The 17,993-nt window shown below is 40.1% G+C and overlaps 1 protein-coding gene across 4 annotated transcripts in view; it reads right to left on the bottom strand.

The window, feature by feature from the left end:
* Nucleotides 1–13,669, bottom strand: part of pitpnm3 (PITPNM family member 3) — a 107,694-nt gene extending 94,025 nt beyond the window's left edge. For 2 of the 4 annotated variants that reach the window (XM_067508101.1, XM_067508102.1), the window contains exon 1: nt 13,022–13,667. In XM_067508101.1, coding sequence (XP_067364202.1) covers nt 13,022–13,046 — 25 coding nt within the window. In that variant the 5' untranslated portion in view covers nt 13,047–13,667. Of the gene's footprint in view, nt 1–13,021 lie in introns of all 4 variants that reach the window. The other 2 variants (XM_067508100.1, XM_067508098.1) reach the window with 2 other exon arrangements.
* Nucleotides 13,670–17,993: the final 4,324 nt, after the last annotated feature.

The raw sequence follows: 17,993 nt of genomic DNA, 5'->3' as shown, positions 1-17,993 counted from the left end.
TAAGCAGACAGTCTCTCTCTTCCTAGTTTTTTCTAATTGAATGTTAACCGTACCATAAGTTTGCAAGGGACCTTCCTGCAAGACCCAATGATTTGGCCTTCACACTGGGAAAAAATATGTTTTTGTGACTCAGGTGATTTTAGCCATAGAATCCCTATAGTTTAATCTAATATATTTAATCTGTATTGTGTTTACAATTGATTTTCTGTGTAATTTGCGAACTAGATTTTACATTTAATACAGACCTAATAACCTGCAGGGCTGCAAAATAAAGGAAAGGCAGCTGTTGAAGATGCTGTGAAATTATGAATTCAGGATGGAAAGTCTGGGAGAGAGGTAAGAAATAGCATGAGTGCAGCTTCTGAAAAATTTATAACTGAACTCATTCATCTTTCTATCTTCCCTATCACACATACATGCCTTGGAACTTTGACTGCAACTGCCTCTATCTATCTAGAAATGAAATGCAAAAATGTACCATGAGACCCTCTTTCTACAGTTGTTACTGCATTGTTTAATGTTATTCAGAAGTAAAAGTAAGACAAAACATCGGATAAATACAGTGGATCCAAAGTCAAGACTATATACGATATACAACAAGCATACAGTTCAATAGTTCAAGAGCATTTAATCGGTGTTTCATTAATTTGTAAAGTCTCCAAAAAAGGATGGTGTTTGACTTGTACCAAGTCTGATCATCTAGGGATTCATCATACAGCTGGTTTTAAGTGCAGCTGAATTCACCATGCAGATGGCTTTCAGAGAAGGACATTATTTCTACAAGTCTCACAAGCTGCACATAGAAGCATTTCCTTCAAAACTCTATCTCAAAGTGGCATAAATAGAGTGACAGGTGTGGGAATGTCTGAAACGATGTGGATTTTAAATCCTCTGGAATGGAAATCTGGACAGTAGCTACAACGAAAAGAAGCTCCTCTGTGTGTTGTACTTGACTGAACAACATGTGTAACTGCTGAGGACTGTTGAAGTACACAAGCCGTTTATTGTTTTGGTGCTTGTGCAGTCAGTTCACTAGGACTTCAGACAGTCGATGCGGATGCAAATTTTTGGCCTACACAAGTCCACCCAGACCCTCACAGACTGGGGAGATGGCAAAAAGTACAACATAAATACAGACATGCAGACACAGACACCAAAATGGCCCATTAGGTTCAGTCTTACACAAAGCAAAAGTAGCATAAATGATTATGGCGACTGTGGCGCAGGAAGGTAGAGCGGTTGTCCACCAATCTCACAGTTGTTGGTTCAATCCCCGGCTCCTCCGGTCATATGTCGAAGTGTCCTTGAGCAAGACACTGAACCCCAACTTAGCTGCTCCCGGTGAGTGTTGGCCAGCTGCATAGCAGCTCCCCCATCGGTGTATGAATGTGTGTGTGATTGTGAGTGTGAATGGGTGAATAAGAAGCAGTGTAAAGCGCTTTGAGTGCCAATAGGTAGAAAAGCGCTATATAAGTGCAGAACATTTTACCATTTACCATTAATACTCATCATCCTGCATCATTATACACAGACCAACATGGATAATCAAAGCACAGTTCTCCTTCTAGAAACTGAGAGCAAGTTGTGCTTCACTTTATAGCACTTGAAGGCTCTGTCTGTGTTGGCTGATGGTAGATAGCTTACACAACTCAACAAGAGAAAAGTTGGACATGTAACTGCACCTTGACTTCGTTCATTAATAGCAACAGGGAGGCACATAGAGAAGAAGGAAACTGTACCACATGCAGAGGTCAACAATGGAGGCAATTAATGCTGTAATAATTCGGCTCAAGTTGAAGCTTTTGTAAGACTGTATGTCCATGGGCTTATGTAGGTTAGTTGAATTTTACTGAGCAGATTGTCCATTCCAGACAAAATGACAGTATCTACCTGAGAAGAAGCTCATTGAGGTGTTGTATGAGCATGATGTAGTTGTAAGACAGGAGTTCCAAAAGATTGATGGGTCAACACAGCACCTGACTTTGAAACAGGAGCCTTTTATTTGCATCCTGGTTCTTAATGTCACAGTCATACACAGTATTCGTGTTTTTTTACCTCAAGACTGTAGATCCTAAGCCAAGTGTATCCTTTCCTGAGTGCGGGAGAGCAGTCATACAGGTGTATAAGAGTGACATGCTGCAGAGGACTGGGAAAGACAGCTTTTTATTAGGGTAATGGACAAGTGTCAAAGTTAATAACCAACATTCAGTTGAATCCTCATGGACGGATTTCTAAATGCCTGCCTCTAAAAGTGCTGCAAAAGCCATATCCATGATAACCACACCCCCTCTAAACAAACAGGCCCCTCAGCACAGACACATAAAATGCCTCCCCCATCCCTCCTACATAGCCCCCCCTAGACTGAAAAAAAGTCTAGGGGGGCATTTTGTTTCTCTAACTGAGCCCTGTGGCTTTTTGTGCCGGGGGCCCCATGACCTTTTGGGTACGTGGGTCTGTCCCTGGCAGGCCCAGGCATTTAGAAAATCCATCCATGAGCATTCAGCTGAATGTTGGTTATCAACTTTGTCATTTGGGCTTTTATTTTGCATTGTTAAAAGCTTAGTGAGACTTGAGTGTGACATTAATTCACAGTTTGCTGAAGAACCTAATCAGAAGTGCTCTGGGTCCTGAGAATAATAAGCGAGCCCACAGTGTTGAAAGCAGCCGCACAGAAGGAATCAGACCTAACTGATCAGTTGCCGCAAATCCTAAAGGACTTTTTCTTCCCACTGGAGCTTTAAATCTCATCGGCCTCACTGCTCTCCAATGCAGATGGTCTGTGCACTACACAAGTGCCAATCTCCTCATTTTGTAATTAGCAGCATTCGATGGCCAAGAGACTCGAGGCAACTAATAGCACCCGAAGGAGCTACCAGGTTATATGGGATGGTAACGACTGCTTTAACACAGACAGCAAACACTTCAGAGTGAATACTGGACAAGTCAGAACACTAGTGTGATACCTGGTGTCTCTCTGTGTGTGGAGATAGAAGAGGAAATGTCAAGAGCCTTCACCCCATCATTTCAACATGCAGCCTGCTTCAGTAAATATGTGGTTCTGTGTCTGCTGAGTCCGTTATGATCTGCCTCATGCATTACAAACAATAAAGCAACGTCTGCCCAGTGCTGTGTTAGCGAGAACCAGCTATTAATAGCCTGTCCTCTAATTTAATTATAGTTCATTAAAGTTAAAATCTATCTCTAAAGTCAATGAGAGATGCAGAGATTGATCTCTCTTAAAAAAACGTTGAATCAGTCAGTTCCATCTTCCAGACATTATTCTCCTGGATGCTATTTATCTGCACTGCAGCTGTGCCAATCGACACTGGCATCGTCTTACAATGGGCTGCTGTGCAATGACTAGGTGATTATCATTATTACTAAGCCTGTGCTGCCTCCCCGTCGGTCTGTGCAATAATGACTCCATACAGTGTGTTCAGCTTGATTGCACGTGAACGGTTTTAAATTAGAAAGACCACACTTTATGGTGCACTAGCAGAGGACAAAAAGAGAGGACATCTGTGTACAGTTTATTAGGTACACTTAAATAAAACTAAGGCAGCCTTGCACAGATTTCCCGCAATAAACCTTCATGAACACTTCACGAAGGTGATAATATACAAAATGTAAGGATTAAAAATAAATGATATAAAATTAAATTGAATTATATTAAATTGTACCCACAGTGCTCATTATTCAAATGGACACATCTTAAATTAGAATATAATATACAACTATAATATATATAAAAATAAGCTAAATGTAACCACATTATGTGGGTGATCCATATTAAATGATCATTTATTAGCGGCTAATATTTTATTAAAAGTCTACGTCTGCAAAGTAAGAAAAGCACGACACAAACACACAGTACATAAACATAAAATATCCTAAGATGTTGAACTATGTGCTGCCAGAACGGCTTCAATAGTGTTTGAGTCTACACGTCTCTGGACTTGGAACATAATTCTTCTGAAATATATTCCTGTAGTTGGTGTTTTGATGATGGTGGTGGAGACGGCAGTCTGATAAAAAGCCATTGACATGTTTTTCATAACTAACAAACCATTCATAAAAGAAGTGGACCTAAACGTCGCCATCAAAAAGGGCCTCACAGCCACAGGACCCCTTGGTTGTAGGGGTCAAACATTCAGGCCTGTACTGTTCAACTGATTCACCCACTTCACATTCACCCACTTTTCGAGAACACGGTGAAGGATGACTCATCACATCTCTGTAGATTAGATCTTACAGTTTTTGTCCCACTAAATGCTTATATATTTCTATATATCTTTTTAATGGGGGGTTTGCTTTACTGCAAACTACAACTTCCCTCTCCATGTAAAGTCACCAGAGGAAGACTTGCTCTTCTTTGTTGTCTTACATATTGCACTAATCTAAATGCAGATGTGACTTTATTGAAGCCCTATACTGAAACACTACCTAGTTGAGCAGCCTTTGTGACTCAAGCTCCTAAAATCTGCGCCTTCTTTTAAAGTCTCCTTTCCAGTTATCACCTTGATCCAAAATCAGAATAAATAATCTGAATTTTTATACCTGCCACCGACTTGAATGTTAATTGCTCCTTTGTGGGAGCATCTGCATTTGTTATTTTTCTCCATTAATTTATTCAGGGTTTTAGCTTAATTTTTCTCTCATATGTATGTGGAGAAACAATGGTGTATGTTGTCTGGTTGTCTGTATGGTTGTCTGTCTGTGTATGTCTCTCTGCGTTGGCTCTAAGATAGACTGGAAACTGGTCCAGGGTATAGCTCACCCCCAGTGACAGCTGGGATAAGCAGTTACAGATAATGAATGGATGGAGAAACATGTACATAATTTCTCTCTGAATAGTACTGGAGTAAAAATAATAGTTGCATGAAATGGAAATGCTCTAAAATTGTATCTAAAATTGTACTTCTGTACAGTACTGTACAGAACAGTACTATATGGTACTTGGTAATGGTAGTTTTCCAAAAGACATACAGCAACATTAGCCCTTGGAATTATATTGTTCACCTGTCCACTTCTCTTTCATCCGTTTTTGTTGCCACCAACTCAAGCAAATCATGCGACTCAGCTATATGTTGCACTCAACATACACCTCTAAAAAAAAAACACTAAAATCCCTTGACAGCAGTCCTGCTGCTTACAATATTGTGTCCTGATCTAGCAACAATGCTGCACTAAACAACAACTAAACTGTCAAATGTTTATATTAGAAAAGCTGAAACTACCAAATTTATAATTGCTTGAAAATGCTGCTAATTATTAACTGAATATCACTGCTGGTAGTTTTAAACAAAAAATCATTTCAGCTCTACTGGACCATCTTAAAAGCCCAGGTAACAACTCAACTGAGTAACTGACAATCTAACTGGGATGTATCTGACAAGTGTTCCCAATCAATAATCAATGGAAATTAGCACAAACTGGTCAGAATTTAGTTAAAACATTTGCTCCCGACAGCAGGACACACAGGTGCATTTTCTGTCTACCATCAGAAAGGGAGTCATTTTACTCTTCAACAAGTGACTTTCAGAAGTCTAGAAGCTTAATTGTGGCCAGAAACCTGAAAGCGCTCACCAAAGGTGCAAAAGAAAAGGCGATTTCTGTATTTCTGTTCTGCAGACGCCAGTGTGACGTCAGGATGCTTGGCTGTGACAAACAACAAGCAGACCTGTGCCTCGCTCCAGGTGAGCTGGTCCCCTGCCACCACTTTGTCTCCGACCCGAAAAAGCAGCGTGCCAGCTGCTGTGTGCTTTGTGAATAGCTGCTCCCCAAAACAGGCTCAGTGTGCTTCCCCATGTCAAACAGCTATTAAATTTAAATTAACACTGTTATGTATGATCAAATAAAATAACAAAGGTCATGGGCTGAATGCATTAGCACACGCCTCTGTAGAATTCAGTGAATGCTGTGGTACTGCTTGTTGAGCAGGCTGTCTGGAGACTGTTTGCCAGTAGGGTGACGACAAGCTGCTCCTGTATAATATGGTATATAAAGCATTTATTATGTATTAAACTGAGTTCTATGAACTGGGCTTGTGCAATCCCTGACAGCAACTCAATCCTTTTCTGCAGGAAATGTTCCCCCGGTCTATTTGCTACAAAGAGACAGCATGACAAAAAACTGCATTTAACACTTAAGTACTAGCAAATGGTTTGCATTCACTTTGGTCACCTTAACACACACACAGAGAGAGAGAGAGAGAGAGAGGAGGAGGAAGAGAGAAAAACTTTTCAGCATCTTTCACTCTATTTTTAGCCTGAAGCTGAACCTGAGCAAAACAGCAGGTAGGCTACCCATTTATTTTATTTAGACAGCAAATGAAAAAAAAACCCAGCTGATCCAATTTCACCAAATACTAGGAATACAAAACACTCAGACATGCTAGACCTCACACCGAGTGCTGGAACAGTCCACAGAGTCTTATTAGAGAGGACAAACAACAGGCCATCGGTTAGACTTTGGGAGGTGGAATGAAGAAGATGACTAAGGATTATTAGAAAGGCAAAAGTTCTCAAAGAGATTTGGTGACACAATACCTGTCTGGCTAATGCAGAGGACTGGAAGTCACCTTGAGGAGAAACGGCCGTGTAACTAACACAGATTAAACCTAAAGATAGTTATTAAAAGACTTTTAATTTAGACAATACTATTACAAACAGCATGTTACCCCCTAAACCCATGAATTGATTATTGAACAGGCCAAAAAAGCACAGGACCAGGGGTCTAAGAGGTCAGGGAGGCTCTGGTTTACAGCCTCTAAAATTACTGTTCATATTTCACGTGGGACAGAGCACAGCAAATGTAGCCAAAAACAGCCAAAATGTCCAAACGAACATCCAAATTAGACATCACATGACCAAAAACAGATGAAAAATTGACCAAATTGGCCAAACGAGAAAAAAAACGTTCACGTTGTGCATTTCAGAGCATAAGGTGGCATAAGAAAGAAGATGCTATTGCTCATCATTACATGAAAGCTAATCATGGATCCGTAGCTACATTACATGTCAGTGTGTCAAAACCTCTTCGTGAGGAGGACTTTCATCGTTTTCCAGTTCTTGTTTGTAAATGTTGTATTTTCTACTGTAAAACTGTACTATCCTAGTTAGTACCTTGAACATGTGTATTTATGAGTCTAGCAACCTCTTTATTTCCGTGAGAAATATACTGTAGATCATAATTCTGCACTGAGGTTACAGGATCCCCGAGATCATAACTCTTGGTTGAGCCCTGTGTGGAACAGCAGCAGAGACAAAGCATTTCCTTGGTAAATGCTGCACTTGATGGTGACTTTTCCCTTCTGAATTCCCGTTCCAGCTGTAAAACTGTTGGTCCCATTACAAGGTGCATAATCCTTGACTGTTTTCGCTGAGCTTCTCAGTGGCTGTGAAGAAAAAGATGTTCGCAGGTGTGAACATCTTTAATGGCTGCATGAGGAGCAGAGCACAACTGGAAATGTGCATCGGCATTTCCCCAGCAAAGAAACATTCTGTAAAGCGGCTGATAGCCAGCTGGCCTCTGTGATTCTTTGTTCAGCAAGACCAAGCAGCTAGCAGATTTATAGGGCACAGCAGAGAGCAGCAGAGCCAAATGCTAATATCTACATACTCACAACCACAAAGTTAAAATATAAGATTTTCCATTCTTAGAATTTCAAGAAATGTATCAAATTAACCCTATTATGTAGGTAATTAATAAGCCATTGAATAAAAAGCTATTTTAGTTCCTTCTTTGGGTAGATTTATAATTTTCAACTTTGCTATTTGGATAATTTTTTGTTTATTGTTGTTGTGGATTTGTTGTAAAATAGTGTTCAGTTTTTCCAAATGACCTATTGTCTCAACTGTCCCTGAATGCATCTCAAGCAGAGATACAAGCTACATGGTGTTAGTTTCTCATTTTAAACCTGTCCACAAAGGCAAATGAAATGTTTGTATTAGCTTAGCAATGAGCATCTATAATACACCAGGCACACGATCATTCAAACAGATTGTTCCTACCAGCTCACTTTTATTTACCTCACCTCTGAAGTATGGAAATCTGAGCTAAAATGATGATCAAGAACTTTGGGCAGAAACACAGACATTTCCTTTGATGAAGAAAGAAAGAAAGAAAGAAAGAAAGAAAGAAAGAAAGAAAGAAAGAACATTATCTGGGAAACCTAATTGCTTACAATAAATTTCACAATAATTATAATTGTTTACCTTGTATGGTACTTTATCAAGGTTCACTAATGTGATGGACCAACTGAGTGACATTTGCAGGAGGTCTATTAGTTTTCTGTTACCTGCTTTATTGTCAGGAGTAAAGCTTTCATCCCTCATTATTCCTAAATCCTTATTACTTCACTCCATTTATTTTATCTGTGTTTGGATGATTAAAATTGGGACTTGGAACTGTTGTGTTTTGATAAAAGGCCATATTTCTGCGGTAGCTAAAAAAGCTTAGATCCATAAACAGTGGCTGTTTTACATTAATGATGAAATATGCATCATGCACTACTGTATAGTACCCCCACCTTTTTTTCCACAGTCCATATCCTAGATAATAAGTGCATATTTTTGAGAGAAAATCTAAATTTGAATAAAGAAGTGTGGAATCGAAAAGATAAGATCTGCATACATAAGTGAAAGTTACGTACAAATGAAAAAAAAAAAGTCTCCTGTTCCTGCTGGTAGAGGTGTGAGGAACACTGTTTCTATATAAACTGTTCTTCTTCACAAGTCACACTGTGAACTGAAGTCAAGCGATATTTAATTTAACAAAATACAGATACAGTGCTCGAGATACAGTAACCTCACACACATGGTGCACGTTGCCATCAATCTGCCACTGGTTTGCTGGAGCATTGCAGGGTTCAAAAGATTTTATAGAGCTTGGTTGAAATAGCGTAAGGCCTCACAGTGCAGTTTCCATCAGCGAGTACATTTTACGGTGGCTCAATACAATATAATTAAGATTTAGTGGAAGATATCCAGTTGCAGCTGCTGAGAGTTTAACATGCTTTTTTTCTGTCTTGGGAGATTTTCTACTAAAAATAGGACAGTTTTCTTGCTTTCTGCTGGATAACTATCTCTTAGTGCTCTCCTGATCATCCTCATCTCCTGACTTTTATTTTTTTTTAATAAAAAGCAAGTTCGATTCACACAAATGTGAACACATCTCGATCTATATTTCCCAAGTGATGAACGTGCAAACCAAACCCTTGACACACTCTGTGACCTAAATACCTGTGCTTCAGTGTTTCTGTAGTATTTCTCCCTCCATCACAAACAGGGCATTCGATTGGCTTATGCCTCCTGCTAATCTTCAAATCCTCAAAACTATTTCTAGACCTTGTGACATTGCTGCTCTTCCTTGAATCAGTACGTCACTGCACTTCTATGATGCTGCAGAAATAATTGGCCTGATGCCAGAACACAGTTGAGTGGCACTTAGAATGGGATTAACACTTGTGGCATCCATCAATTTTACGTTCGTGCATTTAATTTTCTCTTGGCTATGAACGATATTCACAAATGGTCCAGACGTGTGGAACATGTCATGAACGGTTTGGCTGCCCTGTCTGTGCAGACAGATACATTCTCATCTTAGTTTAATTGTAGACGTAATCTAAAGGAATTTGGAATTGAAATGTGATACCAACATCAAATTAACATATAATATTAACCCAAAGATAAAGTATGAATAAATTAAATATGTTTTTAACATTAAAGATTTAAAATCTTTACAGTATTTTTGACCGAAGCTCGCTGTTCTAACCAGTGACAGGTACTTCAGACAGCTTGTGCTTGGTTAAATAAGTTTTGCAGCTTCTCGTTTGTTGCAATTGTATAACCATGAGTAACTAAAGTGCTGCACAGAGTGTGGCAGAGGAGGAGGAGCTAGGGATTGATGACTCACATTAACATAATAGTCAGTTTACCAAGGCTTGCCAATCAACCAAGATGTATTTTAGAATTTTGTATTTTCAGTGGACGGTTTCACCGCAGTGGCTTCTACATGTCAGTAGTTACGGCAGTAGTCGCTGCCTTCGGGTCTTTATACGGGTCACCGGCCACTATCATCCTCTGTTCTAACACCCGATGGTGCAACATCACCTACTGTAAACTACAATATTCTCCAGTCAGTGATTTGTTGTCCTCCTCATGTACTCACATATCAGTCACAAACGCCTTTGATTCAAATTCAGCTACTGCAGGGTTCTTAATGCTGATTCTTAAGAACCGCTGCCCTTCTTGTTTTTCGATCCCTGTTCTACTCACCGCTGCTAATCTGGATCAGGTGTGCTCAGCCAATCAGGAGTGGATAGTGCAGGAGTAGTTGGAAAGCATGCTGGGTAGGGATCCTTGAGGCCCAGGATTGAGAACCTGTGAACTACTACAACAGATTTTGTTTTTTATCCAATAATAACTCTGCATTAACTGGTTAAAATAAGATACGTCTCCTGCAACGGGTTTTTTCAGCGCTGACTAATGAACATTGAACCTATTCTGTGTAGCCAGTGTCTATACAGAGTCTGTTTGTTTTAGCTCCAGAAAACACAGCAGAGGGACACATCTTGACTCTAGAGGATCCTAAACTGTAATGTCAGTTACAGAAGTCAGATTCTCACAGTTTCACTTTTATTCACATAAAAAAGCTTACGTGTCACATACATAAGTAGATTGGTACATCCCATGCAGGATCACTTCTTTCCCACTGAACACCTCCAGCTCCCCACCTCAGATGTATTTAATTTTCAAACATGTAGTTGTTAGCCCCAACTAACGCTGACTGAAGTGACATTGCTCGAGATAATGTCATGCAGCTCCCTCTGAAGCCACAAAATGCTTTATTAGTTATTCATTTATTAATGCACACTGGGTTCAGAGGTGTGTCACATGCCCAGTAGGTCCAACAGGTGCAACCACCACAAGAACGAGCCAGGTAGGAAAGTTAGAAGACCGTCACATCATTGTGATTTGTGAATGTGCAATATTCACCGCGCATGACAGGAGATGTCAACTGAGGCAAATTAATTCAAATATGTCAGGCTACATCGTTTATTCTGCTTGATACGAAATTTTCCAATCACTAATATAGAAGCGAAATCTGTCTAACACAATTGGGAGGTCTATTTAATGCACGCGCAGTCTCCACATGCTCGGCAAACCATGAATAACAATATTTCTTTACCAGGTAAACGTCACTTACTTTGTTGAAAGTAGATTTTCCCCTCCCAAACCACTTCTTCAAATCCATGAGTTTGGTGTAAAATTAAGCTTTTTGCCCATCAGACTACACACACTGACTACAACTACAGTTTGCACGTTCACCCTGTATCTGTGAGGGGCTCCTCCAGGTTTCCTTCCATAATCCAAAGATATCCAGGGAGAGGTTACCTAGTGAGTCTTAATTGCCTGTAGGTATGAATGTGAGTGTGAACATCTGTCTCCGTGTGTCAGTCCCGTGACAGACTGGCAATCTCTCACACATAATAACAGCTGAGATCAGTGCCAGTAGCCCCCATGACCCTTAACAGGATAAGCAGTTTGAATAAATGGATGGATGGTGATGCTGAGTTAATGACTTTTCTGGAAAAAAATAAATAAATAAAAATCCAGAGCAACTCCTGATCTCAGGCTGGCGCTTTGTTGAAATCAGCTCGTTGTTGAGTAAGAACAATTTTTTTTTTCCATATCACTTCTAAAACCTTGCACTTTGTTTGGTGCTGCACCCTCTCATATAATAAGGGTGTTACTTTGAATCCGAGGCAGCAAAATTAAAGTCTAAACAAACTCTCTACTGTGAGGAATAATGATCTGATATTTTATTGATCTTTTAGCTAGCGCCTTGTAAAAAATGGTCAGGGCACAAAGGCCACGTACAAGTAGGAATTGTTTCAGTGACCTGCTCAAAGGCTCTTTAGCAGTGCAGATGTGCGACTCGACAGTGAAATATAACCAGCACATCCTGCTGAGTAAATTTCCCATGATCACACCACCACCCTGCTTCTGCAAGAACACCTATGATGCTTTGACCGGCAATACCACCTTGATAATCTGTAAAACTAAGAAGTTACCACAGAGTTCCATCAGTAAAAAAAAAAAAACCTTTCAGCAGCTTATCACACTATGCAAAGGACCATAAAGTGAGGCAGCTGCATAGAAGAGGATGAGCAATCCTAACAATAAAATAAACCTCCTAAAGTGCTGCAGTTTTTTTTTTTTTTTTGGAGGGTGGTGAAATTAAAATGAAAAAGAAAATCTCAAAGCAAACAGGTGCATGTGGAATCATTTGAACGAGCAACAAAAAGGCTTCTATGCAACAAACTGTCACAAATTCAGAGGCCATGCTCCTGAAAACATTCTCTCACATAGCACATTTCCAATCTGACAATTGAATAAACTGCATGGAACCCGGAGTGTTTCTACTGGAAATGCACTAAACTCCTGTGTATTGTTCTTTTCCCTTTTGTGAAAGTGCAAACGGGTCCTCGCTGTTTTGTTCTTTTCCGATGCTAAGAGAATAGAGAATTGTGCACTTCTATTCTGTCTCTGTGTCTTTTTTTTTTTTTTTTGTATCCTTTGGTCACATCTTGAATGTTGCGAGCTTTTACTAAAAATAGCATCACCACCCTGATGGGAATGGGGACACATGCGATGGTGTATGTCTCCGGGTCTATGTGTGGGTCTCACCTGGCACGATTTGCCCAGTCCCTCTTTATTTTTGCACGTTTGCCCCATCAGCGTCACAGACAGACAAACAGACAGACAGGCAGGCAGGCAGACAGACATGCTTCCTGACTGACTCACAGACACCTAGAAAGACAGACCAAGCAGGACAGTGCACCGGGCCCGGACTTTGTGACACGCTCAGGTCCGTTTTGACCGTCGCGCATTCCTACAGATCGGCTCTCCATCCGTGCCGCACGCGGCTGTGCGCGCACATAGCCAGCAGCGAGAGACGCAGGTTTCTACCTGTTAGCACGAGACGATGCGTGTAGTGTGAGAGAGTGTCCCTTTACCTTTTCCTCTCGTCTCCCTTGACATAGTGTCCTCTTCCGTGTGCTGTCTCTTGTGTCTGTGGTCACTCGGTAAAACCGTCACGTTTGTTTAGCGCGGCAGGGGCAGCGGCGGCGGCTCTTCCTGCACCTTGGCGCCTGCCAGAGCGAAGCAGGGTGAAGCGGGCACGGAGTAGATACAGCTGCTGTGTCGGTCTTCTCTCAGGGGAGAAGGGACAGTTTAAAACCAAAAAAAACAGCTAAACAGGGGGATCTGCAGCTGGGCTCTCATTCACCTGTACCAAGTCCCCCAGCGAGCATCGACCCGCCCCTGCCGCAGACATTAGCCTACTTTGGGTTCTTGTTGTATCTGTGCAGACTTGGCTCACATGTGATGCCCACCCAGCTCTCATCCCCTCGCCTCCTCTCCGCCGCTAACATCAGTCAGGAGTTCCTGAAAACAGGCTCCCGGTCCGCAGCGCGACTGCCTCCAGCGGTGTGCGCACGTCGGCGGCTGCGACTGCTGCTTGAAGGGCGTCCGTCCTCTCGCCAAACAATGTTTTCTGACTTTGTTAAAAAAAATAAAATAAATAAAATAAAATACTCAAGAAGTACATCCTAAATAGATCAGATTTGGAAGAAAACAATCAGCTGCTGCAAAAGCCATTTAGCAGCCTCGAATGCTCATTGGCACGAGTCGTTTCATTAAATTGGTGAATCAATTCTGTTGGATCTATCAGAGCTGAAGCATGGTTACACAAGTGTTATGGGAATTACACAGAAATATGAAGTAGGAAAATCCACTGCATGTTTAAAAGGTTTCACTCTGTGGGGTGTTTTTTTTTTCTGCTTATATAAAAGAGGACGTGGAGTAGATGGGATCAGGTGAAGTGCAGCAGCAATGTTTATTAATGTGCACAAAAAATATACCAGAGATTACACTTAACATTAAACGTAAAGTCAATAAAACTCAATAGTGTTGGGTGTCACTCTGTTGGGGGGAAGAAAATGAATAAATCACAGCAGAGTAATTAGAAATGTTACAGAAATTACACATCATTTTGTACCCTGCACAACAACTCCCAGCAGAATCATAGCTCATACAGAGATGTCACAGGAAGTTCCTAGAATATTAGAAATAAAGCAGATAACAGTCATTGTAATGTCACACAGGGAACCTTGTACAACCTGATGATGTTACACACACTTTATTAAGGAGGAAGATGAGGTGAAAGGATGGAGGGGTAAAAGCTGCCACGCATGTCATCCGTCCATCCATCCATCAGTGAAGCAGGGAGGCATCACCGCACTCAAGCAGCGACAGCCACCTCGGTATAAAGAAAATCTTTGGGGCTTTGGAGAAACAGGGGTCAAAGTAACACCAGCAGCAATAAAATAAAACCCTAAAAATAATAAAAAACTTTTCATGGATAAAATAGGAATGAAGAAGACTGAATTAGCTTGTGAGAGCTGGTCTAATCGGAATGGATTAACTTGATGACCTCTACTTTATTCCTAAACATATCCGGCATCAGCTGCTGTGAAACAGGTTTTCACTACATGCTTCAGTGTGAAAGGTCACTAATGTAACCCCTGCTTGTCTCTCCTGTCCTCCTTCTGTATGGGAAGTGCACACGAAGTCATCCGGAAGCCTTATCCTGCCAAATGAGTATTGATAGAGTAAAAGGCCTGTGGCCGCAGCATCGCCGTGGAATCTGAGAGCCGGACATGCTACATTAAAAAGGTCCACTGAGAATACACAGAGCCAATTTATATTTATCACGAAAGCCCATGACAATACACTTCTAGCTCAGAATGCCGGGCTGAGATCCCACTAAGAAAAACTAATAGAAAAAGAGCCTTAAAGCCAGGAAGCCAGCAAGACGGATAGCACTGATTGCACCGAATGGCTGCACTACTGCATCCGAACAGAAAAAAATGGCTAATAGAGTTAAGTGAATTTCCTTTGGAAGGCTTCTTTCCATCTTACTATGAAGTCCAACAATACCGCACTTCCCTGTAGTTGGGACTGATGTTTCCCACGATACACCGATGCAACAAAATAGTTGAAAAATAAATCTTAGGAATGCAGATTGTCTTGATGATAATTTAACCACAGTCCACACAGCTCCAATGCACTGCAACGGCCGAGTTTGACAAAACAGAGCACAGGCGCACGGAAAGTCAGACAGGTGGAAAGATATTTATGGCGGAATAGCCACTGTGGGGCTTTTGGAAAATGAAGGCAAGACCTGTTTTTAGCCGTGCAGGACTTTGTGGGAGCTATTACAGAGTCACAAAATAAACTTGGCAGTCAGCAAAGTGAATTTAACAGCCGAGGTGCAGACTTTGTTGTCGTTTCCTGTCTGAGAAAAAGATTCAGTGACCTTGTGGGAAGAAAGAAAAGCACCATTTCCTACTAAGTTGAGTTGATGGAACCGAACTAAAAGCTGATGATTTCTACACCCAAAAATATGACGATGAATATGAATGTTTTATACTAAAACATTCCGCAGCGTGTGTGTCACAGCGCTCGTACACAATGTGACGCTGACACTGCTACTGTCATTTAGGTAGCTTTTAGTTAGACAGTAGGAAGTAATGTTTAGCTATTTCGGCTGTACAATGATGCTTCTGTCCTCTGAACTTGCTATGTAATTTTGCCTTATTTTCCAACTCAACTACGGGGCGACTGTGGCGCAGGAGGTAGAGCGGTTGTCCATCCATCCCCAGCTCCTCCGGTCACATGTTGGCGTCATTGAGCAAGACACTAAACCCCAACTTTGTTGCTCCCGGTGAGCGTTGGCCATCGGCCTGTGCGTGACTGTGAGTGCGAATGGGTGAATGAGAAACAGTGTAAAGCACTTTGAGAAAAGTGCTATATAAGTGCAGAACATTTACTACACATTTCATACTTGCAGTTATGACATATGAGCATTTTTACATAGAGTTATCCTTTTTTACCTCACACGTTATACATATTTTACATAAATGGCTTTCAGCAGAAAAAATGGTGCACTGGATTTTATATGCATGTATTATTTGTGTACTGTAAATCTTTTTTGATAGCATCAGATAAGGTGGTGAAAGCTAAACCTCTAGTAGACTATTAATAATCCCCTACAAAAATATAGCAACAGCAAGGCTGATTATTTCAAACATTGAATACCTTTACTATGAAAAGGCAAAATGAGTAAAACCTTAACATGCACATTCCGCTACAAATGTTCCTTCATCATAAGTAACAAAAATGGTCACGGAGGGTATAACAAGTAAGTTATCGTAAATATGACCATTATCGGATTGCAAAAGTTTGCATTTTCTTTTATGAAATGTTATCTAATACATCATGCCCGCCTTTGCTTTTAGTATTTAGCCCAGTTTTCCAAGTTTACCAGATTGCAATGCCATGTGCACCATTCTTCAAATCTATCCACAGGTGTTCAATGATATTTAATTCTAATGACTGGGAAATTCATGATAAAAAAATTCACCTTATTCTTTTTAAATGATTCCTGAGTTGACTTTGATATGAATCATTACTTTGTTAAAGGCTCCACTGTGCCTTTATTTTTTTACTTTGCTGACTGATAGTTATAGGCTTTGCTTTAAAATCTTCTGATAATGGTTTGCATTAGTTCTTGTATTCACTATATGCAGAGCTCCAGTCCGTGATGCAGTCACACAAACCCAAACCATCAGTGAGCCTCCACCATGTTTGACTGTGGTGGTCCTCTCTTCATAGGCAGTTTTTTTTTTAATGTCAACAAATAATTAATAACTTCCTGCGTGAATTTGTCAAAAATAATTCTGACTTGTCAGGTGCCCTGTGTTTGTTTTATATTCTTATGTAGCTCTGGGTCAAGTTATTTTTCTTGGTATTTTATTTCTTGGAAGAGTCTTAGTGTGTCCATGTTTCATCCACTTCTGGATCATGGTCTTCACACTAGGTACTGGTATCCCACTTTTTTTTTTTTTTATTCCTCTCCAGCATTATGGAGGTGTATAAATTTCATTTTGGGGTCTACTGAAAGCTGCTGTTATAATCAATCTCAGCTAACTGGTTCTGCACCTGCAAATTTGAAGTGCAAGTTCATTTTTACATACCTAGTGTCACTCATGAAGCATAAAGTGCTGACAGTCTTTCTTTTTATAAATCAGACACCTGATTTTACATTTTACAAGTGAATTACCGGGGCTTATCTAGGGGGATGTAAACATCAATGTAGTATTCCTTATTTTACTAAACTTTTTTTTATGCACTACTTACTTACTTCTTACTTACTTACTTTTGATGATGAAGGAATGTGCATTAAATATTATGTTGATAAAAACACATAATTAAAAACACATCATCATTAGCACATTATCATTAGATTCTAAAATGTGAGGATTGATATCAATTTAAGGCCTAACCAACGCTTCAACTAGTTATAACTGTTGATGCTTCCTTATTAATGTTTTTATAGTAGTAATGAAGATTTAAACATTAAAAAAAAAAACACTTTTCAACTTCACACTTTTACTGCTACTTTTAAGTTGGCTTTATTTTACTCATCTTTAGCTTTAATGAAATGAATGTAAAACACATTTTATTATTTAAATGTAGGGGTATTGCTCAATAATGGACAGCACATTTTATGGAATCTCCTTTGATTTTTATTTGATGATCAAGAATCATGTGGCATTTATCATCAATCTTTAAATAAACAAATCAGGCTCTTCTCAGCAGACAGTATTTAAGTTCTCTGTAATGATTATTGAAAAGCAGTGACAAGGGTAAATTGATGTTCTCCTTCTGCTAAAGTGAGCTATTCTGTATGTCAGTGATTATTCTATAAAAGATTTTCTACATAACTCTGTTGTAGCCACTCAACTTAAGACTCACATTTACTTTGAGGTTGGAGGATAATCCGTTCAGTCTCACAGTCTGTTAGTTTGAGTATTGTTTGGTGCTCTGCAGGAACTCCTGCTTCCTTACTTGTTTCAAAAAATA

Source organism: Channa argus, chromosome 6, assembly GCF_033026475.1.
Source record: "Channa argus isolate prfri chromosome 6, Channa argus male v1.0, whole genome shotgun sequence".
Lineage (NCBI taxonomy): Eukaryota > Metazoa > Chordata > Actinopteri > Anabantiformes > Channidae > Channa > Channa argus.
The sequence above is the reverse complement of the archived record's forward strand: the minus strand, read 5'-3'. Positions and strand labels throughout refer to the sequence as shown.